This window comes from Ictidomys tridecemlineatus, chromosome 11 (genome assembly GCF_052094955.1).
Source record: "Ictidomys tridecemlineatus isolate mIctTri1 chromosome 11, mIctTri1.hap1, whole genome shotgun sequence".
In the NCBI taxonomy this organism is placed as follows: domain Eukaryota; kingdom Metazoa; phylum Chordata; class Mammalia; order Rodentia; family Sciuridae; genus Ictidomys; species Ictidomys tridecemlineatus.
In genome coordinates, this window is record NC_135487.1 from 5,753,361 (window position 1) to 5,775,680 (window position 22,320).

The 22,320-nt window shown below is 56.9% G+C and overlaps 1 protein-coding gene across 5 annotated transcripts in view; it reads left to right on the top strand.

Moving 5' to 3' along the window:
* Spsb1 (splA/ryanodine receptor domain and SOCS box containing 1) overlaps positions 1-22,320 on the top strand; it is a 59,204-nt gene extending 36,884 nt beyond the window's left edge. For all 5 annotated transcript variants that reach the window (XM_078025223.1, XM_078025222.1, XM_078025225.1 and 2 more), the window contains 2 exons: positions 13,677-14,516; positions 20,364-22,320. In XM_078025223.1, coding sequence (XP_077881349.1) covers positions 13,823-14,516; positions 20,364-20,491 — 822 coding nt within the window. In that variant the 5' untranslated portion in view covers positions 13,677-13,822 and the 3' untranslated portion in view covers positions 20,492-22,320. The remainder of the gene's footprint in view (positions 1-13,676; positions 14,517-20,363) is intronic.

Here is a 22,320-nt window from a genome sequence, read left to right on the forward strand (position 1 = left end):
CGAGGGCTTCCTGCAGGGGCCTCTGAACGAGCTGGAGATGGCAAGAGGGGGCCTGGTGCTAAGTCACAGCGCCTAGGGGCAGCTGTCCTTTGCAGTGATGGCTGAGTCTGGGGCAGGGAGGGGGTCCAGCTGCATTCCCCCACTGGGGGACACCCAGAAACCCCATCTCAGGAAACCCCCCAACCCCGCTTTCCCTCTCTTCACACCACTAAAGCATGCACCATCAGTGTTGCTGGCTGAGGTCGCCACGGATCTTCATCGCACCCTTAAAGCAGACCAGCGAGACCGATCCACCACCCACCCACATCCCAGGGGAGGGGGCCCCCGAGGCTCAGCCAGGAAACTCGCCCCTCTCCAGACTGCAGACCCTGTTAAGTGAGCCTCCCTGAATTCACCCTGTTTCAGGTTCAAGAATTCTTAGATAAGGACCCCAAGGAGGTGGCCTAGATCCCTGGGGACATGGTGACCCACCCACATTTTGCAGATTGAGAGGCGGGAGGAGGCTTTCCCCCTGTGGTGTGTGCAATGTTGATGCAACTTCGAGGCATCAACCAAACTCACAAGAGACTGACGTACAAACCCGAGGCACTTTGTTCTCATGCAGCAAGGAGTGGAAGAATCGGGTGTGATGAAGATGTATGTCCCCGCTCAAGGTGGCAGTGCAGAATGAGGTCTCAGGGGTACCAACAAGTGGCTGTCATGACAGGTGCCTCGAGTTTTGCAACCCAACGACTCCGCCGTACCCACAGGGTAGCCCTGACAAGAGCTGAGTCCCCAGGCTCCTGGGGGAGGCTGCCATCTCCCTGAGCCACCGTCCTGCTGGCCCCTTTGCTAGGCCCCACTCACCAGTGCCTTGATTAAGCAGCACTCTGCGTGGGCGGGTTGTGACGTCAGCGAGAGGGTGAGCGCTAGATTGGGTTACGTCCTGTATCCCGCTTTGTCTGCCAACCCGGGTCCAAGCTTCATCCTTGCGTTGCCTCCTTGCTGGTCTCCCTGCCTCCACCCTGGCTGCCAAAAGCCTGTCCTCAACACAGAGGGATCCTCTTACCACAAAGTCAGCCTGTGGCCTCCGGCCGTGGATGCTAAAAAATGCCTGCTTTCTCAACACACTGAATATAAACTCCAAAGTCCATATTGTTGCTCACCAGGCCCCTACCTTCTGCTCGTCTCTTACCCTGTCCCCTCCACAGCCCCCCTCCCTTTGCTCCAGCCACATGGCTTTGCTGGTATTCTCCCACTGTGCCAAGCATAATTTTGCCTCAGGGCCTTTGCATATCCTGCCCCCTCTACTCTGCTGGGGAAATTCAGCTCTTAGCAACAGGACACATTTTGAGAAATGCATCATTAGGCAGTTTAGTCATGATGGGAACATCAGAGAGTGCGCTGATCCAGACCTAGATGATGCAGGGCAGGTAGGCCACAAGACCTCTCTGAGACTTCGTGAACACCACAAGTGTGAGTTGTCTCTGGCAGAACCTGGCACAACCCTTTACAGAAAACTTTGCTTTATTAGCAAAAGAAGCACACTCTGTGGCAACAATAAACAGTGCACTAAGTACACCAGTAGGTAACAGTTGTTTATTACCATTGTTGAGTCCTAAGTGCTGTGCACAGTCCCAGGTGCTGTGCACAGCCCCAGGCGTGTGCTCTATGGCTGGCCGCACGTGGCTTGCTTGCTGCAGCATTGCTGTACACTCCTAGGTCCCTCCGTTGCCTGGCCCATCTCTCTCTCTTCCGGCATCTGGGTCTCTGCTGGTGTCCGAGTGTCCCACCCTCCCCTGACACTTGCCCTGTCTCCCCACGTGGATTCATTGGGTTCACTCACTGTTCACTCGTCCAGCCCTTGCCTCTGGGCACCTGCCACTCTGGGGCGACCCGCTGAGCCCACAGAGGGAAGCCCCTTCCCTGAAGCTGCATTCATTGCTCCCTTGATTGTGTTATCTGCCACCCCCCAAGATTTCTACCAGGTCGGTGTATATAGTAGGTAGCTAATAAATGCTTTGGGCATGCCTGCCGCCCCAGGCCCCCGCTTTGGGACGTGGGTATTTTCTGCGATCGTGGGTATTTTCTGCGTGGTGGCCGGTCGTCTCTAGGGTGGGCTGCCTGGTCTGCTTTGGCCTTCCCGTCATGTGGGGAAGTGCCGTCCACCTCTCCTGAGCGGACCCTGTGCGGCCTGCATGTCTGCACGGCCCACCTGTGGAGGGGCTCTGGGACTAGGGAGCCTGTGGGTCTCCAGGAGCCCACGCTGGCCTTCTGGCGGGGTGGCCCAGGAGGGGGCTTGGAGCACAGGCCCAGAGTCAGGTCCCAGGCCAGCTTTCCAAGGTTCCCATGAGCCAGCCCTGAGGGGTGTGTGGGAAACGGTGGCACCTGGCATGAGGCGCTCAGGTTGCGCCAGGGCCACGAATGATAATCCTCTGGGGAATGTCTCGGCTCATCCGCTGGGCAGCCTTTCCTGTGGCAACAAGTCCAGGCCACCTGTGCGTCAGCCTGGGGCCTCTGGCTGTGGGCAGGAGCTCCGTGGTGAGGCCTCGGAGCTGGCAGCCAGGCCCTGACATATGGGCAGGGGCGGTGAGCGGGATCTCAGTGGCTGGAACTATTTCCTGATACCAAACAGCAGCGCCTTTGCCAAAGCCAGCGGCCTCCAGGTGTTGGCAGGCTCCACAGGAGGTCCAGCCCGCCTCCTCCCCGGGGGCCCGCTCCCCATGGCCTCGTGTCCATCCTCATCCCCAGACCCGGGGCTTGGCCTGCGTTGCCCCCCCTCCAGAGAGCACGTCCCGAGCCCAGGTTGAGTCACACAAGCAGATTCCTCTGGAGAAACCTGATCTACAGGTGCCGGCTCCAGGCCGCCAGCGTCTCCAGACCCGAGCTCCGAGCTCTTCCTTTTGGAGAGAAGGTGGAAGGAGGGGTCTGGATTGCAGCAACTCTAGAAGGCTCTGTGCTCTCCACATCTGAACATCGTTCGCCCCGTCCCTGGGTGCAGCCCTGGCGAACAAGCTCGCGCGGCTGGCCAGGTCTCTGGAAGCCAGCTCCGCGCTTCTCCCAGCTCCGCACCCCGGGCCACACCCTCCCGTCCGCATGAGTTTTGGAGGGTGGACATTTTTCGCCCACTTATGTTTTCGTATTTATTGAGGTGAAATTCCTGTGGAATGGCATTTCATCCCTCCAGTTCTGTGCCACGCCACCCGTCCTGTCCATTGGCGGTCACTCCTCTCCCTGCCCCTGGCCCCGTGTTCGGTCTCTGTGGATTTGCCTGTTTCACAGAAATGGAATCGTGGGTACTGACCTTCCACGTCTGGTCCTCTCACCTCCACGTTCGCAAGGCCCGGCGTTGCCTGCTGTGCCGGCAGATTATTCCCCTCTTGGTGGCTGCATGACACACCACTCGGTGTGTACCACAATTCACTGACCCGTTCATCCGTTGAGGGACACTTGGGTCCATCCATTTATTTTTCTGCAACAATAAAAAATGACAGTGAAGAAATTTAAAAAGGAAGGGAAGCTCATAAACTCGTGTTTGCAAACAGGCAGGCACTTGCTCTTTTCTGGGTTCCTTTCTACCTCTTTGCCTGCACATGATGCGTGTTTTTTCTAGGCTTTCTTCTTGGCACAGGTAAGGTTGTACCTTTGTGTCACCTGACATAGCAAACCTCTGCCCTGGCCTATTCTACTGTGAGCCTTCTCCTTAGGATTCTTTTCTTTCTTTCTTTTTTTTTTTTTTTTTTTTTTTGGCACCAGGGATTGAACCCAGGGATGCTTAATTAACCACTGAGCCACATCCTAAGCCCTTTTTATTTTTCATTTAAAGACAGGGTCTGGCTGAGTGGCTTAGAGCCTCACTAAATTGCTGAGGCTGGCTTTGAATTTGGGATCCTCCTGCCTCAGCCTCTGGAGCTGCTGGGATGGCAGTCATGCACCACCACCCCCGTCTCTTTAGCATTGTTGACAGCTGAGTGACACTCTGTTGGTGAGCTGCTCTCTCCTCTCTTTATCCTGCAGATGACAAGCTGGTGCCCCAACACCCTTTATCTTGCCTGGAAGTTTAGGATTAGCTTACTTGCTGCCTTTGGACTCGCTGGGGCTCTCCCCTCTGGAGTGTTCAGGACTTTCTAGGCTGACGGGGTTGGAGGAGGAAGACCAGGAACACAGCAGGAACGTTCTGCATGCCGTCGTGGCTGAGGAGTTAGCTAAAGTGCTTTCTTCTACCCGCTGCTTGTGAGGCCCCAGAATCTACCTCTCCCTTGGCATCGGGTTCAGTTCCGTGAAACCCCATCCCGGGGGTGGCAGTCAGGTAGCACCAGCCAACGGGCTGCCCGATTCCTTTTAGGACCCTTTCCAAGGTCGTTGGCAGTGGTCCAGTCCAGGTCCAGTTGACCAACCTCAGTCCAACTTGCGCTGCCGAAACCTCGGGCCTGCCATGTTCAGTTGCCAAGATCAGGAGGCTTGGAGGGAGGTCCCCTGCGCGTTTGATTTTATTCTACTAAAGTGGGCAGCCGGTGGGAAGTCCTGAGGTCTGAGATTTTGAGGGTGGCTGTGAGCTGAATAAAGGACACAGCTCCGAGGCCCTCCTGTTTCCAGGAAATCCTTAACTCCCTGCACCTGGAGTCTAACAGCTCAGGTGTCCCTCTGTGAAGGCACGCTACCAAGAGCCCAATAGCCACGGTGGACTTCTAGGCAACCATTAACCATGCTTAAAAGTGACCAATGTATTATGACACAGAAGAGCTGGGCATGCTGTGCCCCTGCCCGTGAAGGGACAGCTGTCCTGTGTCTGCACTTGGATTCATGCCAGAAGGGTCCGGGAGACACCTGCACCTCTCTTGGTCTTCCCTGTAGGCAGCGGGATCGGGGGAGGGAGCACTTTCATTTACACTTTATTCATTTGGGAATTGAGATTTCTTATGAGCATGTAGGACACTGAAATAGCTCATATCCAGATAAAAAAAAAAGGAGTTTAAAGAAAAAACGTGGATTACGTCCAAGCCTGGTAGTTCTCATTTAGTATGGATCTGCCAGCCCCAAATGCTGAGATCTGATTCCTTTAGACCAGCGATTCTAAATGGAAACCGGCTCCCAGTCCCCGGAGGGCTGGTCGGACTGCAGACGGCCCCACCCTGCCCCAGGTTCTGGTCCAGAGGTCTGGTGGGGCCGGGAGTCTGCATCTCCGGCTGCTTCCCAGGCGAGGCGGCCGCTGTCCGCGCCCCTTCCCACCGTGGCTGCTTTAGGGGACCCCTGCCCCTGTGCTAACCTAAGGGGTCAGCCTGATGGATTCTGTGAGTTTCGAGCGTGTGTGGCTTCAGGGGCTTTTTCCCTGTGGAGGGACGCCTGCCTGTGCCCACTGTGCCCACTGCCTCCCAGCTGCCATCTGAGGGGCTGAGCGACTCCTGCTGCCCCTGAGATCACAGGACCACGCGGGTGTGGTGTTTCCCGGCTGAGTGTGCTCTGGCACTTGGCGTTCAAGTGCTACGATTTCAGGTGACCCCTGGTATGAAGGGGGAGGAGGGGGGCAGGGAGCTGCATGCATTATGCTCCAGCTGTATGCCTGACCCTGTGTCAGGAGCTTTAGCTACGAACTCTGTGCTGAAATCATGAATGCCATCCTTCTTCCCTCTAGCGCCCCCCAGGTGGTTTGAGGGTATCCACCTGGGCGTGCAGAGGGTGAGGTGCACCTCAGAGCCAGGTGTGGGCTAGTTGCTCCCAAGGGCCTTGGTCCTCCCCCTGTCCTCCTCCTCTCTCTCCTGCTCCTTCTCCCTGGAGTGGGGTAATCCAAAAGTCCACTTCTAAAAGTGACCTTCATCATGGAGAGACTTGGCTGCCCAAAGCTTGGGACTGGTCAGGCACCTTGTTTGCCAGGGGCTGCCTTCATGTGGGGCTGTGGCTGACCTGGCACCTGCCCAGGCCTCCTCCTCTCTGGCCAGGCAGCTCTGAGAGTAAGGTCTGCAGGAGGCCAGGCAGGAGGCCAGGCAGGAGTGAGGCCAAGTCTATGGGCACCTGCTTCCCCAGGGAGCCACCCCCAGCAGCTCCTGGAGGTCAGCTACCTGCTCCCAGCTTTCCTGCTTCTGCTCTTTGGGGTGTCCAGGTCCCGTGTGGACCAGGAAGGCCCAATCTGTGACAGACACCTACCCGCCTCCTGGCCAGGTGGGGTAGGTGGTCCTCAGTCTAGACTCTTCCCTGGGCCGCGAGGCAGACCTGCGGCTGTCTAGGTGAACTTCCTGCAGGGTGGGAGGCCTCAGGAATGGGCTTCTCGCCCGCAGGAGCCACAGCCTGTGTCCCCCCCACCCCGCCCCAGGCTCTAACTAGGTTGCCTCCGTGCCGTTTTATTTCAATATCAGTCTCTGTATGAATTTCACGCTGGTTTCCCATGGGCATGGCTCAACCGATTCGAGCCCTTTCTGAAAGTTCGGTGAGTAATCTGGGTCCTTCTGTAGGTGTTTGTGGCAGGTGCATTTTGGTCTTTTGAGGTCAGAGGCTAGAGCTGTAGACCGTGTGGAATTTTCTCTCCAAAATCATTTGTCAGAATTTTGCAGAAGGATCCAAGCTTTTTTTTTTTTTTTTTTTTTTTCATTGATTCTGGGAGCAGAGACTGATCTCCTGGGTGGCTGGGGCAGGGTGAGGTTTGCAACCAGGTGGCAGAGTCCTGCTGGTGGTGGTCCCTTTGCCAGGGGCTCTGGCTTGATGGAGCAGCCCCGAGCACTTCCAGGAAGGCCGGAGAGAGTGCTGAGCCCTGATCAGCAGGCAGAGCCCGGGCTACGCTCTGATCTCATAACAGATGGCTCGGGACGTTTCTCTTGCAAAATCCTGGCTGCGACCGACCGTGGCTGCGAGAGGCGAGGCGGCAAAGTGTCTTTGATCTTCAGGTGAAAGGAGGCCTTATGTAGGTCACCTTGTCCCACATCCTGAATTTCATTCTTTCCCCTCTTGTGTCAAAACAATGGTTTCACTGTTCTGGGGTCAGGTGCACCCAGGGGGAACCGGGTTCAGGAGGTGGATATGTGTCTGCGGCGCTCTGGTGGCCCTCCTGGGCACCCCCTGCCTACCCCGCCCAGTGCTTCCCCTCACCCTGGGTGTCTCCAACCAAGTCGTCAAATGACAAAAGGAAAGGGTGATCTTCAGCAGAGGTGGGGCTCCCGGGACGGTGGATCTGCAAACCCATCGGGGACCTTGAGGTCCTAGGGTTGTGGCCTCGTGGAAGCAGGTGCTGGGAGACCGTCCTATTGAGCGGTGTTGAAAGCCTGGCCCCGTCCAGCCTCTCTCCAGGCCCTCAATCTTCTGTGGCACCTGAGCAGCGGGCGTCCCTGCCAGAGCAGCCTGGGCAGGCCTTCGCCCAGTGCCAAGCTGAGGCACAGCCACCTGGCTGGGCTGTGGGACCGACAGCTGTGTTTAGGGCCCGTGGAGACAGACAGCTGCCCCCTCTGTACTGGACAAATGGGGTTTGACATTTCGAGATGGTGCAACCCTAAGTCTTGGGAGAAATCATTGTAGGAATAACGTTCCTCTTTGGGTGGCCTCGCAGCTTTCCAAAGGTTCTGCCCCTTTACTTTAAATGCCTTCTGCCCGTGGCAGGCTCTGGCTGTGATGGTCTTGGGGAAGCCTGCAAGGTGATCACTTAAGCATCTACCCTGTGCTAGCTTTGTAAGAGGTGACACAGATGGAGGGTCTAGGAGTTGCTTTGGGGACAACTTGTTGTTATAAATAAAGTGGATTAAGTCAATGTTTTCAGCCTCTGCTGAAATATCATTTTTGTGACAAAACTAATGCATGCACTTATTCATTGGTTTATTTATACTGGGGATTGACCCTGGGATGCTCTGTCACTGAGCTCCACCCCCAGTCCTTTTTATTTTTTATTTTGAGACAGGATCTCACTAGTTGCTGAGGCTAGCCTCCTGCCTCAGCCTCCTGAGTGGTGAGAATGAGGGGCTGCCTCATTGTGCCCCTGGGCTGTGCAGGATGAGGTGGGACTCACGCTGCCCTGAGCATCCTCCTCCACGCGTCCTTCTGCGGACCAGTGGGGTTTGTAGACAAGACCCTGGGAAAAGCGACTGCTGGGTATTCAACATCTGGACACGGGGCATCAAGGCACCAAGACGCTGGTTCCAGACGGCTGCCCCCTACCCCTGTGCAGGAAGGCTCCCGCAGCCTGTGACTCTCAGGTGTTTAACTCACGGCACCCGCTGCGCACTCACCCCTCAGTGGTCCCACGCCGAGCTCCGCGTCCCCCTCTAACTTGGGGTGAAGCAGCCAGTGGACCCCACCGCATGTCCAGGTGGTCTTTCCTGTCCCCAGCCCCCTCCCTCTGCCATGAGATGGCTGCCTTAGACCATCCCAGGCTGTGGGTAGGACCTGTGCCCTTGGCCTGCGCAGGTCTAGGACCCCCCAACGGTGCCCTCTGGGTATGATTGTGCCCCTGGCCCTTTGTACCTCCTTCCTTTTCACCTGTCGCTTGCTCATCGCCACCCCCACCCCCCCGCCATCCTGGGGGGAGAGGAGCCCACCTGGAGGAGCCCAAGAGACTGGGAGGAGTTGGCGTGTGACCTTCTCCCCCCTCTGAGAGCTGTGGCCAGCAAACCTCTCTGAAGCAGGCCTCCCCTTAGCACCTGGCCACCCCACCCCTGACTACCACTGGGGACCCTGGGTTGAAGGATTTTGCTCATGAGCTGACCTGTGACCCCAGTCAAGACAGTGTGTGGGGCCGGGGCTGGGGGCGTGGGCAGGCCAGCCACGGGGCCTAGGTGGGCCGGTGAAAGCAGCCAGCTCGATTCCACTGTGCATGCCCCCCGCCTGCCCCGCCCCACCCTCCGTGCCCGCCTTCCACACTGGGGACCTGTCTCCCCTCTTCACCCCCAGGTGTGGTGGCAGGCAGAGCAGCTGGTGTCAAGGGGGAGCTGTGACCAGGGAGCAGAGGGACAGGGAGGGTGGGAGGCAGAGGCCCCATGCACACCCCACCTGTAGACCGGGGTCACCCCCAGACCCTCATCAAGGTGCGCTAACTCGACCCCACAGCACTGCCAAGGGAGAGGGCACACGAGTCCATCGGGGAAGCCCGCCAGCCGCCGGCTCCCCGAGGAGCGCCTGAGTGGACACACAGTCCCACCACGGGCGTTGGCTTCGGAACGTAGACCCCAGGGAGAGGCAGCTCTGGGTCATGACTCACGGCTGACAGCCCATTGTGTGAAGGACGTCCTTTCTCCCAGGCTCCCGGCCCACCCTTTGATGGCTGTTTTTCTACCCTGACCCTTTTGATCTTGGCTCTAATCTGATTTTACCTGTAGAAAGTGCTGGTAGGAGTTCCCGGCCCAGAATGTCTGCCCATCTTCCTGCCACCCCGTGAGCGTGACGGACCTGCCGTCAGAGCTCCTGCTCACGCACGCGCACACACACACACACTCACACACTCACACACACACACACATTCACATTCACACACACACACACTCACACATACATACTCTCACACATACACACTCAAATTCACACACACTCACACACACACATTCACACACACACTCACACACACACACTCTCACAACACTCAAATTCACACACACACTCACACACACACATTCACATTCACACACACATCCACACACACACTCACACACACACACTCTCACACACACTCAAATTCACACACACTCACACACACACACTCACACACTCACACACACTCTCACACTCACACACACTCTCACACACACACTCACCCCACCAGGAATCTGATCATCTCAGTCTGAGACGGCAAACAGGAGGAGTGGGCAGGTGCCCTCTGAGGGGACAGCTGGTCACGGTGAGAGTGCCTTCTGGGATGTAGAACTTCTGCTAAGGGAGTGAGGAGCAGGAGCCACTTGGCCAGCAGCCCCACAGCCACTGCCCATCACTCTCTGTGCGGCACACGTGTGCCCGTCAGGTGCACGTGCAGGCACATGGCATGTGTGTGTGTGCGTGTGTGTGTGTGTGTGTGTGTGTGTGTGTACATGGAGGCACGCGCAGGTGCACAAAGCTCATGGGCCAGGTGACAGCACAGCCGTCTCTGTCCTCTGCTCCCACATTCCAGCCCTGCACACTGCACACCCTTTGGGTTTGGCTTCTCCAGGGTGGGGACGAGGCTGAGTCCTCCCACCTCTCTGGGCTTGTCACGGGTTCGCTCGGTGACCAGGTCCTGGCACTCCTCTGGCACCTCTAGGTTCTGTGAGGCTGGTGCTTCTGCATTTGCTTCTCAGAACAGCAGGGAACAGGTGATCCCAGGGCTGAGCTGCCCCCTTCCTGGCAGCAGTTTGGTCCTCACGCTGGACTCCCTCCTGGCCCAGGGGAGCTACCTCGGCCCAGTGACATCCCTGTCACTCAGCAGCTGTGGGTGCTGCACCCCACCCCCATCCTGGGCTCCACATCCAGGTGTTCTGGTGCAGGGGTCAGAAGCTACGCACAGGTTTAGAACAGGAGTCAGCGGACAGCGCTGCGCCCAATCCAGCCTGCTGTGTGTTTTCTTAAAGTTTTATTAGGACCTGGCCACACCATTGTTTACATGTTGTCTGGAAAGCCCAAAATAGTTGCAATCTGGCCATGCACAGAGGGAGTCTGCTGAGCCTTGATTTAGAAGAGACCTTAATCGTGGTCTGTTCCAGCCCAGCACTCCGTGCCCTTGGGTCATGGCCAAAAGGGCCAGGTGTGGTGACCAGGAACACCGGTTAGCAGTGATCTTTGTTCAGTGAAAGGAGCACATTCTGGAAAATAAGAACAAAAGCAAAATGCACCAGGCCCTCTCTGGAACATTGTCTCTGCTGAGTTTTAGGCAAGCCTGTGACCCACAGGTGACATCCAAAGTACAGACGCACCAGTGGACACTCAGAAAAGTCAAAGGCGAATTCTAGTTGGTGTCCACCACCATCGTGCTGCCTGGCTTTGGGAGCCTCGGGAGGCAGGGCCAGGGAGGTGCCCTGCAGCCTGCAGTCCTGGGAGGGGCAAGTGGTGAGCTGTGCTCCTGGGGACTCCCGGGAAGGGGGCGTCAAAGTCGTATTGGGCTGGGCCAGGCTCTGACCTCCACACCTTCCACAGACCCTTCCGTGCTCCAGTGGCAGAGGTGGTAGCTCATGGAGAGGGTCTGGCCACAGAGAGCGCATCTCGCCCGACAGAGAAAACTCGCCGGCCTCCAGTCTAGCTAAACCCGGGTTCCCTGTGCGCCCAGGCCCAGGTGTCCCCCCACCCACTTCCCTGCCGTGTTGGGCGGCCTCTCCCCTTCACTTCCTCTCCCAGCAGCTCCTCTTCACTCCCACTGTCCCTGTGTAGGTGTTGGGGAACGGGGTCCCCATCAGTGAGATTTTCCAGAAAGTTCCTTCCTGCTGTGATGATGGAGCTGGCAGAGGCCGTGGGCTGCTTGGCTGCAAGAAGTGGTGAAATCCATGCTCTTAGGACATCAGTTCCCTCCCCCGCCGCCTCCCAGGGAGCTGACCTCTGTGGTGAGCTGACCCAAGGACACGGTAGAGAGTTGTCTGGACAGCGTTTTAGGGCGGTACCTCTGGGCCCTCCTAATTGAGCTCTGACTTTGAGAGACACCCCCTGATGGCCCCCCCAGCTCCGCACCCTGTTCCAGTGGGGACTGGGGAGGAGTTGGGTGGGGGGCACTCAGGGAAGGCTGAGGTCTAGTTCGCTGCCCCCAGCCTCCTCTTCCATCCCTCCTGTCCCTGAGTATGTGTTGCGAGGTCCTCCGTCAGTAAGATTGGCCAGAAAGTTCCTTCCTGCTGTGACGATGGAGCTGCCAAGGTCTTAGGCAGCAAAATCCCATTTCTGCACCCAAACCCAGCCTCTCCCCCCTGAAAGCTTGAAATGGGGATGGTCTTTGGAGACTCAATAGGCAGAGGCATGGCGTCCACAGATCTTTTGGAATGGGGCAGTCCCTCGGCTGCAGAGAGGGACATCTCAGCTCTGCACTGGCCTGGCCAATATCGGACACAGGCCCTAGCCTATCTCTGAAGAGATGACCATGCCTCTAGCATGGAGGGAGCCCTCTGTCTCACACCCAGAAAGGAAGGTGACAAATGCCACCTGCTCACAGGATAAGGGCCCCTGAGCACCCAGCATTCACATGGAAATGTTCTGCAGAGAGGGAGTCTGCAGGAGGCCCGGCCACCCTGAGGCTGCGGCCCCACCCCGACTCTCCCCGGCTGAGAGGAAGGCGGCTCAGTTTGGTGCCACCTGCTGGCCCTGCCGTTCTGGGGCTAAACAGGAGGCCATGACTCTATGGTACCCAGCTGTCCCTGTGTCTGGCAGCCTCCCCGACATAGACCTTTTGTGTTCTCTTTGTCCCCTGTCTTCAGGAACCTTAGTGCTTCTTGGGACAAGTGACCCAGTGTGACCCTGTCCCCAGGGGCCAAGTTCAGTGGCCTCCACCCAGCTTCCTTGAACTCTTGTTGTTAAGTTTATTTATCCTCACCGTGTCCGGTTGATCCTAGGCTCCTGAAGAGATGACCGTGCCTCTGTGGTCATCTCCCAAACCCAGTGGCGAACACCCCTCCCAGAGGCCAGGGAGGTCATTCATTCTCCTCCGTTACACCTGGCAGCAGAGTGCCCTTCCACTCAAGGACGGTTTTGATGGTGGAAAGCACTCGGCTCTCGAGTGAGGCCCAGGAGCCCAGCAGGACAGGTGATCTGCCCTCATCTGAGGCCGGACACTGAGAAGTGGGGACATCCTGCCCTCCTGCTGCTCTTCCTGGGCTGCGGGGCCGGGGGAATGACAGGAACAGATGCAGTGAGATCTCTGTGTCCCCTGAGGAATCCAGGGGACAGTGGAGCCCGAGAGGGAGGACAGTCCCCGGAGTCGGGCTTCCTCCCAGTAGGCCATCAAGACCTACTAGAAGCCAAGCGACATTTGGCTTCTAGCTGAAGGGCGGGCGGACAAGAGAGGCGCTGGTCTTCTAGGTGTTAGCCCCAGACAAGGGGGAGGGGGTGAAGGTAAGGCCAGCCCTCAGCTGAATGGGGACCTGCCCCAGGCCCTTGAGAAGGGCATCGCTGGCTCCTCATTCTGGGTGGGACAAGACCCGTTGGGGGGTTGCTGCAAACTTAGGGGTGCCGGGAGCCTCCGGGGTCCTTCCCACCCAGTGCACACACATGCCCCAGGTTGAGTTTCCGGTCTACGTCCTGGTTCCTTCCCAGGCTGTCCGTCCAAGGCACCTGGCTGTATTGGAGGAGAGAGGGGAAGGCTGGGATTTGGTGTCTTCTACAGTCTCTGCTGCTCCTTGGGCTCTGCTGTCCCCTCTCTGCAGCGAGGCAAGGACAGGACACCTCCCTTCGTTTTGACCATGAAGGTGCCCACTGCATCGTGGCCGGCTCTGGGCTGCGCTGCCTGGGGCTTCTGCCCCCTGAGACCCTGATGATGTCCTTGGGGGGTGTCCCCCGATTGTCTCAGACTGACCCAACACATTGAGAATGGTGTCGGCCTTCAAGTCCAATCTCCATGCAGACCGCAGGGCACGGAGCCCCTTCCCTTTGTGACAGCATAGCCACGGGAACAGGGGAACAGGGGACATCTGTGCCCAGGCTCCGGGCTGCCCCTGATCAGGTGTGAGGGGAGCCCGGCGCCAGGCCCCGGGACCTGTTGGCACGGGCAGCCGTGCTCTCCTAGGTAACTTTCCCTTCACCCCGCGCTGCTGCTCACCCGGCCTCCTGTTTTTCTTTCCATCCATTAGACGCCACGGAATGCTCCACAACGTGCGGAGGTCTCCTAGCAACCTTCCTTAGGAATTCTGCCTGGCCCCGGTTAGAAGAGTGAGCTGAGGCCCGGAGATTGATGAGTTTGCCCTGGGAGCCAGCGGGAAGGTGAAACCAGGCGAACATGGGTCAGAAGGTCACCGGAGGGATCAAGACGGTGGACATGCGGGACCCCACATACCGGCCCCTGAAGCAGGAGCTCCAGGGCCTGGATTACTGCAAGCCCACCCGGCTGGACCTGCTGCTGGACATGCCCCCCGTGTCCTACGACATCCAGCTGCTCCACTCCTGGAACAACAACGACCGCTCACTCAACGTCTTCGTGAAGGAGGACGACAAGCTGATCTTCCACCGGCATCCGGTGGCCCAGAGCACAGACGCCATCAGGGGCAAAGTCGGGTACACGCGCGGGCTGCACGTGTGGCAGATCACGTGGGCCATGAGACAGCGGGGCACCCACGCCGTCGTGGGGGTGGCCACAGCGGACGCCCCCCTGCACTCCGTGGGGTACACGACCCTCGTGGGGAATAACCACGAGTCCTGGGGCTGGGACTTGGGGCGGAACCGGCTCTACCACGACGGCAAGAACCAGCCGAGCAAAACGTACCCGGCCTTTCTGGAGCCGGACGAGACGTTCATTGTCCCTGACTCCTTCCTTGTGGCCTTGGACATGGATGACGGGACCCTGAGCTTCATTGTGGATGGACAGTACATGGGAGTGGCTTTTCGGGGACTCAAGGGCAAAAAACTGTATCCTGTAGTGAGCGCCGTCTGGGGCCACTGTGAGATCCGTATGCGCTACTTGAACGGACTCGATCGTAAGTGTTGCCTGCTTTGTCGGAGGCAGTACCCTCCCCATGTCCCTGTGGTCCCGTCTGGGCTTGGGCTACAAGTTTATGCAGCTGTTGGGGCTAAAGTGTTTTTAAGTAGATGTCCTCATGTATTCAGACCCTCAAAGGCCACTCTTACCTGCATCTGGTTCCATGAGAAACTCTAGCCTGAGTTTGCTGAATCATCTGGCATTGCTGGATGGCTGGATGGCTGGATGAATGAATGAAGAGTGGGTGGATGGATGGATGGGTGGACAGACAGATGGAATGAGTGGCTGAATGGATCCGTGGATGAACAAGTGGATGGATGGAATGAATGGGTGGATGGATGGATAGATGAAGGGATGTGTAGATCGTTAGGTGAATGGATGGGATGCTTGGATGGATGGATGGATGGATGGTTGGTTGGTTGAATGGATGATGACTAGATGGATGGGTGATGGATGAAACAAATAGATGGATGAATGATCTTTGTTTATCTCTGATTAGCCTGCCTCCGGGTTTGATCTGCAGTTGACCAAACTCCAGCATGGTACCCAGCCTATTATTGAGTTGGGATTTGCAGCCTTGGGGGTGCTAGGCCCTCTCAGATAAATGAAAACCATTGGCCTCTGTCACTCTTCAGACAAATTTTGGGTTTTTGTCTCCTGGTGCTAGAGGCTCCTTTCAGACACTGTCCCAAGAGCGGCGCGTTCATTCACGGTGTCAGCAGACTGGGGGAGGAGCCTGTGGATTAGAAACAGGCAGCAGCAACAGCAGGTTCTGCCTGCTCTTTTGGAAAGGGGAGTGGCTTTTGTGGGACTGTGTGAAAATAGTTTGTGTGTGGTGGGAGGCGGAGGGCTCTGTGTCTGCCTGGCGAGGTGCCTGGGCTAGCAGGAGGTCCTGGCATTCCAGAACTGTCTGCCCCACGCTGGGCCCCACGCTGGGCTCTTTGCCTCGCAGGTCCCTTCTGCCTGTGTATCCCACCTCTGGAAAGGAGTGGGTCAGGAAGCTCCATCCGCCCCGTGGGATGACTGTCTTTAAGAGCAGGTTTGGCCTGACACCCTGAATCCTAGCCCTGCCCTGCAAGCCAAGCGGGCAGTGGGCAAGGCCCCCCTGGGGTTATGTGCATTTGCTTGACCGTCTCACAAAACTGCAGGTTCTCCTGATGGTCGTCCTCCTCCTCCCCCTCTGCCACCGCCCACTTCACTCTTTGGAAAATACTGAAACGTGGAGGGTGGTCAGGCGTGAACTAACTCTGAAGGCTTTCTCTTTGAAAGCCTCCCCTCCGCTCTGTCTCTGGATCGATCCTCCCTTCTGGCTCTGTCTGAGGAGGGACAGGGAGCTGACAGCCAAATGGGGCAGCATGTCTGCGGGCGGGCTCCCCGTTGCTCCATCCTCACCTGAGGTCATGGCATTCCCAGCAGCGGGGCCGGGTGTGCATCCAGCAGGGGACTCCTGAGGAATTCACCTGAGACCTGCACGAGGGAACCACGAGAGCGAGTTCTGTGAGCCATCTCCCCAGGTGACAGAAATGAGCAGCCTAAGTCCACAATCAAATTTGTCCCCTGAGTGACGGTAAAGGAGCCGAGATGGGCAGGGATTGGGAGCCCTGGGCATATGCTGCCAGCACTTAAGATCTTGGGGATCCCTGGCCCTTGGGCCAGCCTCCATCCTCCCAGCAGAGAGGTGCCATGGAGCTAGCGAGGTTAGGGTTCATTCTGTGCCAGATGAGGGGAGCCTACCATCACAGCCTGGCCACCAGGACTATGGTCCCTCTGGAAACGGGCCTGCCGATACTGTCACAAGTCCTGTGAGCCACACAGCTTTGCCGTCTGTGTGTCCTTGCACTAGGACAGAATACAGACCTGGAGCACCGGGAGGGGTCTGGGCCTGTGAGTCCTGGTGATATAGGCACAGCTCAGAGTTCTGCTGACACAGTCCCCGAGGCCCAGACACAGGTCCTCTGACACATGTCCTCTGACTAGGTGATGCTTATCCTGCATCTACTGGGAAGTTGAAAATGTTTGTAATTTTTCTTGATTGAAAAATTCTAGGGATTGGGGGAAGGAGAGAATGGGCATGTGTGGTTGGGTACGGTACCTGTGAGCTGGAATCTGCATGGAGACTCCAGCCGTCACACCAGGACACTCTTGGTCAGTGATGAGGAGGCCTCCCCCACCCATATGCAGATGCACACTGAGGCACTGCCAGGGCCTTTGGCTTCCTGTCTTCCCCCATCCTGGCCGGGCACAGTTGACTGGAGGATCCAAATGGGAACATAGACATACACGGCCAGTCCCTGGGACATGGAGCAGAACACCAAGGGTGGGGCCTTGTCAGCCCCACTGCAGGACTGGGGTAGGGTGAGGAGCCATGTGTTGGAGCCACGAGCATTGACCTGCTGAAACAGATGCCCCAGGGGCTTGAGTATGGGGAGCAGTGGCTCATGTCTTGTGTAGAAATGGACAGTAGTGGCAGCCATGTCAGTTGACGGGGTGAGAGGTGACCAGCATTGGGCCGGGTGGGAGCTGTGAAGGTGGTGAGGACAGGACTGTTAACTGGTGAGATGGAGAAGCCAGAGGGTGGAGCAGGCTGAGGGGCCAACGCTAAATTTGAGAAGTTCCTTCAGTACATCCTGATGGCCTACAAGCCTGGAGTCTGGGACAGGGGTCAGGGGAGAGTCACCAATGCACCGAAGGCACTTAGAGCTGTGCTCCCCCAGACCTCTCATCCATTCCTTTAGCCCATGGACCAGGTACAGAATTGCACCCTTGCAGTGTGAGCTGGGTCCACGTCTCCCAGAGAACCGTGAGAGTCACGGCTGGGGCTCCGAATGGCGCCAGTTCAAATAGGCCATCAGGTGGCCTTTTCTCATAGCCGTGCAGAAGTTGGCTCCTGGGCTCCTCCAGGTTCTTGACCTTCGGGTCCCTGAAGTGGGACCTGATTTGCTTTCTTATTTCTTTGCTGCATGTTCGTCCACTATCGGTCTCTCTCGTTCGTGTCACTTGTTAAAATGAACAGGTATCTTAGCCTCTGGGGAATGGGCATAGGACCAGGGGCCCTGGTCAACACGACAGTGCCCACCAGCATGGTGGACTTTCAGTGGGCACCTGGGCTTGTGGATGGAGCGGGATACAAGGCTCACAGCCCACAGTCAAAGGTCCTGAAGTGGGGGAGACCTTCTGGGATTGGTGCTGACACCAAATTGGTAGGAGGGACATTTCTCCAAGGCACAGTGCCCACATCCATTTCTGTGGCCAGTGTGTTTTGTCTCCGTCCAGCCTTTGAAGATAGATCACCACCCTGTGCGCCGTTGTTTTGCTTCCTGCCTGTGACATCAGGGAGGTGTGACGTGTTTGTGTACTTGTGGCCCCAGAGAGTAGACACATCCACGGGATGCCTGGGTGACTCTGGCATATTTTCAGCTCATAATAAACGTCACCATAGCCATTAACTGCCCCCTCTGTAGCCAGTCCACGAAGATCCCACGGCCCCTTCCCACACAGCAGGAACCCCCACACCCCACTGCTGCCATGTGGGGTAGAACGAGGTAGCTGCTGGGTCCTCTTGGAGTCTTTGGCTCTCAAACTGTGGTCCCCCAACTTTGGTTTCCCTGTCTGTAGGTCAGGGCCACAGTCCCCATAAGATAGACCATGGGTGCTCCACACCCGATGCCTGTTGCTGGTACTACAATGTCACCTAGGCCTCTGCTGCACATTGTTCCACAGGGGTATTCGTGAGGTGACCTGGAACCCGTCTAGCCAAGAGGGTGGCCATGGGGGCATCCTCCCAGCCCTGGCTCTGCAGCCTGGCAGAGAACCTGGGCCACATTCAGTGGCTCTTCATGCTTTCTCAAGTGCCTTCAGACACTAGGGGAAGCCCCCGTCCCCCTAGTGGGAGCCAGTCTGCGTCCTCCAGGGAGGAGACTCAGCTCTTTGGACCTCTCGAGGGGCGGATGGAAGGCTCTGGGCAGCCATGGGTATGCACTCTTGAACTGCACCCTGCACCATGCAGAAGGGCTTCCTGTCAATGGCCACGCCCCAGCCCAGAGCTGCCGCGAAGCCCTTCAGGTTTTCAGGGTCTTGGCTGGACAAGGCTTTGGTCTGGATTCCCTGTCTCAGGACAGGGAAAGTCATGGGCTCCGAGTCTTGTTGTGTGCAACGGGGAATGAGAAGCCAGGTCCAGAGTGTCCTGGGTGTAGACTGAGTAGGCAGGTGAGGTTGGAGGGGTCCTTGGTCCTGAAGGATAGAGGGTCACTTAGTTCAACCTCCTGGTCTGGGCAGGGCTCCTGGATTTCATCCTGAGCTGTCCAGGAAAAGCTCCGGTTCAAAGCTTTCCATCAACAATGTTCACCATCTCGGTTCTTCTGTCTAGCTGTAGCCGTAGCTGCCTGTAGGAAGGGGAAGAGCAACTAGGGCTTTCCTTCAAAGTCTGGAATTTAGTAAGTGCATTATCCAGCCTAAGATTTACTCTGTTCCGATAAAAGCCTCATTGAGATATAATTTGCGTGCCATCTAGTCCAGCTACTGGAGTGTTCCGATCATGGTGTCTAGTGGTACAACCATGACCACAGTCAGCTCCAGAACATTCTCTTCACCCCAAAAAGAAGCTCCTACCCATCACTAGACTACTCCCATTTCCCCAGCCAGAAGATTTGCCTTTCAACATTCAAGGCTTTTAATGTCACTTTAAAATTGAATTGAATTGCATTTATTTATTGTTCGCAGAGCTGGGATCTGAACCCAGAGCCTGGCACATGCTAATAAGCACATGCTGTTCTGAGCTACACCCAGAATATTAATTAATATTTCTTAATATTTTTGAGGCACATTGGTGAATATCAAAGGACTTTTAAAAATAAGAATACACTTTTTAATCAATGGAATTGAATTTTTTCCAGTTTTTTTGGTCTGAACTTTATTTTACTCCCAAAGAAGGCTCACAGTCAAGGGGAGACCATGGACAATGCCTCAATCCATTCATTTCTGCTCTTTCCACCCTCAGAACCCAGCAGGTGTGGAGCAGTTCCAGGTGTGCTCACCTGTGGTTGCTCTGGGGCAGAGAGGAGCTGTCTTGGGGAGGCTGGGTGAGCCGAGCTGTCTGAGGTCTCAGCAGCCTGGCGGGGGGGGGGGGCTGCAAAGCCTGAGAAAGGGTGATTTTCAAACCCCTGAGATGCCAGCTGGCCAGGTCCTCCTCTGTAGCAAGGCAGGGACTGGGCCATTTGGGAACTGAATGGAGAAGATTCCGAAGGCTTTAGGGGTAGGTTCCCTTTCTTCTGGGTGTCCGCAGCGCCTCTGCCTGGGAAATACCCTGGTGGTGCCTGGGACGGTGCAGGGAAGTGGCCCCCGCTGTCCTTGGGGCATTTACAGGTTCCCTGAGCCACCCAGTAGGGCAGAAAGCAGCCCCAGGACCTGGGGTTTCTCGGGCTCCAACCTGCCTGCCAGTGGGAGTGGCCAAACCCTGTGCTATCAGGCTGCGGGGGCAGCTGGCTGGGAAGGCGCCTCAGTGCCACCAAAGACAGGAACAGTACCTGTGGGGAGTCCGGGGATGGCCTGGGTTCAAGTCCCAGCTCCGTCTCCGACAACCCAGGCAAGGTGTTTAGACTCTGTCCATTTCCTCTTCCCTAAAATGGGGATGATCATCATGGCATCTCTGTGATCGCACCACTCACGGCAGCCATCAAGGGCACGGATTGAGTCAGTGTGGGCAGAGGACTTTGGAAGCTTCTAGGTTAGCTTCTCTGCACTTAGAAATCAGCCTTGCTGTTCACTCATTGCAATGCTGTGAGCGAAGGTGGCCGAGTGCATGTGGACGCTGCCACTGACCTCCGGTTCTCTCTCTGGCTTTTCCCAGCTGAGCCCCTGCCGCTCATGGATCTCTGCCGTCGCTCGGTGCGCCTGGCCCTGGGGAAGGAGCGCCTGGGTGCCATCCCTGCGCTGCCGCTGCCTGCCGCCCTCAAGGCCTACCTCCTCTACCAGTGACGCTCTGCCCCAGGACTGCTGCCCGACCGCCACCTGGTGCCAACTCACTGAGCCACCGGGGCCACCGCACCCTGCGCCTGAGACCGCAGCCTGCGGCCACGGACAGAAGTGCCTACTCTTCCTCCTCGTCCTGGCTGCCTCTGCCAGACCTGGACAGATGCCGGCTGGGGCTCTTGTCCCCGTCCCCGGCGCTGGCAGGGGGGATCGCAGCCCCTCCTTGAATCCAGACGCAGAGAATAAACTCTACGAAAGCCGCGTGGAGCGCCTGTCTGCTGGGGGGGGGGTGCGTGGTTTGCTGTCCACACCTCTGGGGAAAGGCTGCATTCCCCCGGGGGGGTCCCAGGTGGTGGAGCTGGCAGGAAGTGCCAGGGCTCAAGGGCAGATAGCAGGAGTGGGAAGGGCAGGGCCAGGCTGTGCACCTGCAGCTCAGGATACCAGACGCCATGGACCCGAGGCAGAAGCCGAGGTCAGACCTGCCACAGGCAGATAAGCACCCAGCACCCATCCCTGTCAGCGCCCGTCCCCTGTATTTATTCTTTTAACCATAACAAAGGTCATTTATTTATTCCATTTGGAAAGGAAACCTCGTTTCGGTCACCTCTCTGGCGCGTTCTGTTGCCTTTCCCCCCAGCTGCTGCCTCCCCAGGATGTGTGTGTCGCACCTGTCCTTCCTGGGCCGTGCCCGTGGCGTGGTGCCCTGGTGCTCAGGCACAGAGTGTCTCTGTGGTAGTTCCCTCGTTTCCTGAGGCTCCACGCTGAGTCCTCAAGCAGGCCCCTCAGAGAGACTTAGCCTCACGTGCAATAGGAGTGTCTTAGGGAGCCCACCTGAGAGGGCTATGCCAGTCCCCAGGTCCCCAGGTCGCCACTTACCTCTTGAGTTCATATATCATTGCACATGTTTGGATTTCTTTGGTTGTCTATGATTTTTTTTTTTTTTTTTGGTGTGGGTTTGATTTTGCATCTGCTTTTCTAGATGAGATTTCCCAAGTGCATCCTCAGAAGCTCTGTGTCCCAGAGGACCCCAGAATAAAGAAAAGGAGTGAGAGGGTCCCCACCCCATAGAAGCCCCAGGCAGGGCAGGGCGGGGAGAGCAGGCGTGGGGTCCACCTCACGAAGCCAGTGTGAACCTCTGCTCAGCACCTGCCTGGGCTCCAGGCCCACCTGCAGGAGCTCCTCTCCCCCACGACCCCGGGGGTGGTGAAGGGTGGCCACAGCAGGATGCCTGTCCCCATGTGGTGTCCCAGCACCTTTGGTCTTGAAACCAACTCCCTTGGAGTCTGAGCTCTGTTCTTTCTGCACAGGTACAATAGATGACTTTATTTGTTTGAAATGTTTAATATATATGCATATATATTTGTCCATAAGAATTATGTTTTAAGCAGCTGCTGTAGGGTACCTTTTTTAAAAAATAAAATTCTTCCAGTGGAGTTTATTTTTTAAAGCACAAAACTGGTGCCAAGACTGGGTGAGGAATGTAAATTACCCCCTGAATATTTGAGGGTTGTTGCTTTTTTTTTTTTCCTTTTGGGGAAGGGGACCTTAGCTGTCAGGCTCTTGAAGATTTCTCTGTTTCAGGGTGGGTCACATTCTGACACTCCTGCACATGACAGAGGCTCAAGCTTGCCTCCTTGACCAGCGTCCCCCAGGGGTGCTGATGGATGCGGGCTCTCTGCCTCCCTGGCCTTCACTCCCTGGGACCCTCCACCCACCTTTCCTCTCCTCTCAGCCCAGAGCCTTGTGGCGTGTATAGTTTTGAAACTCCCGTTCTATTTTATGATGGTTCATAATAGCCAGTAACCTAATAAAAGAAAGTTTGTTAAAATAAGAAA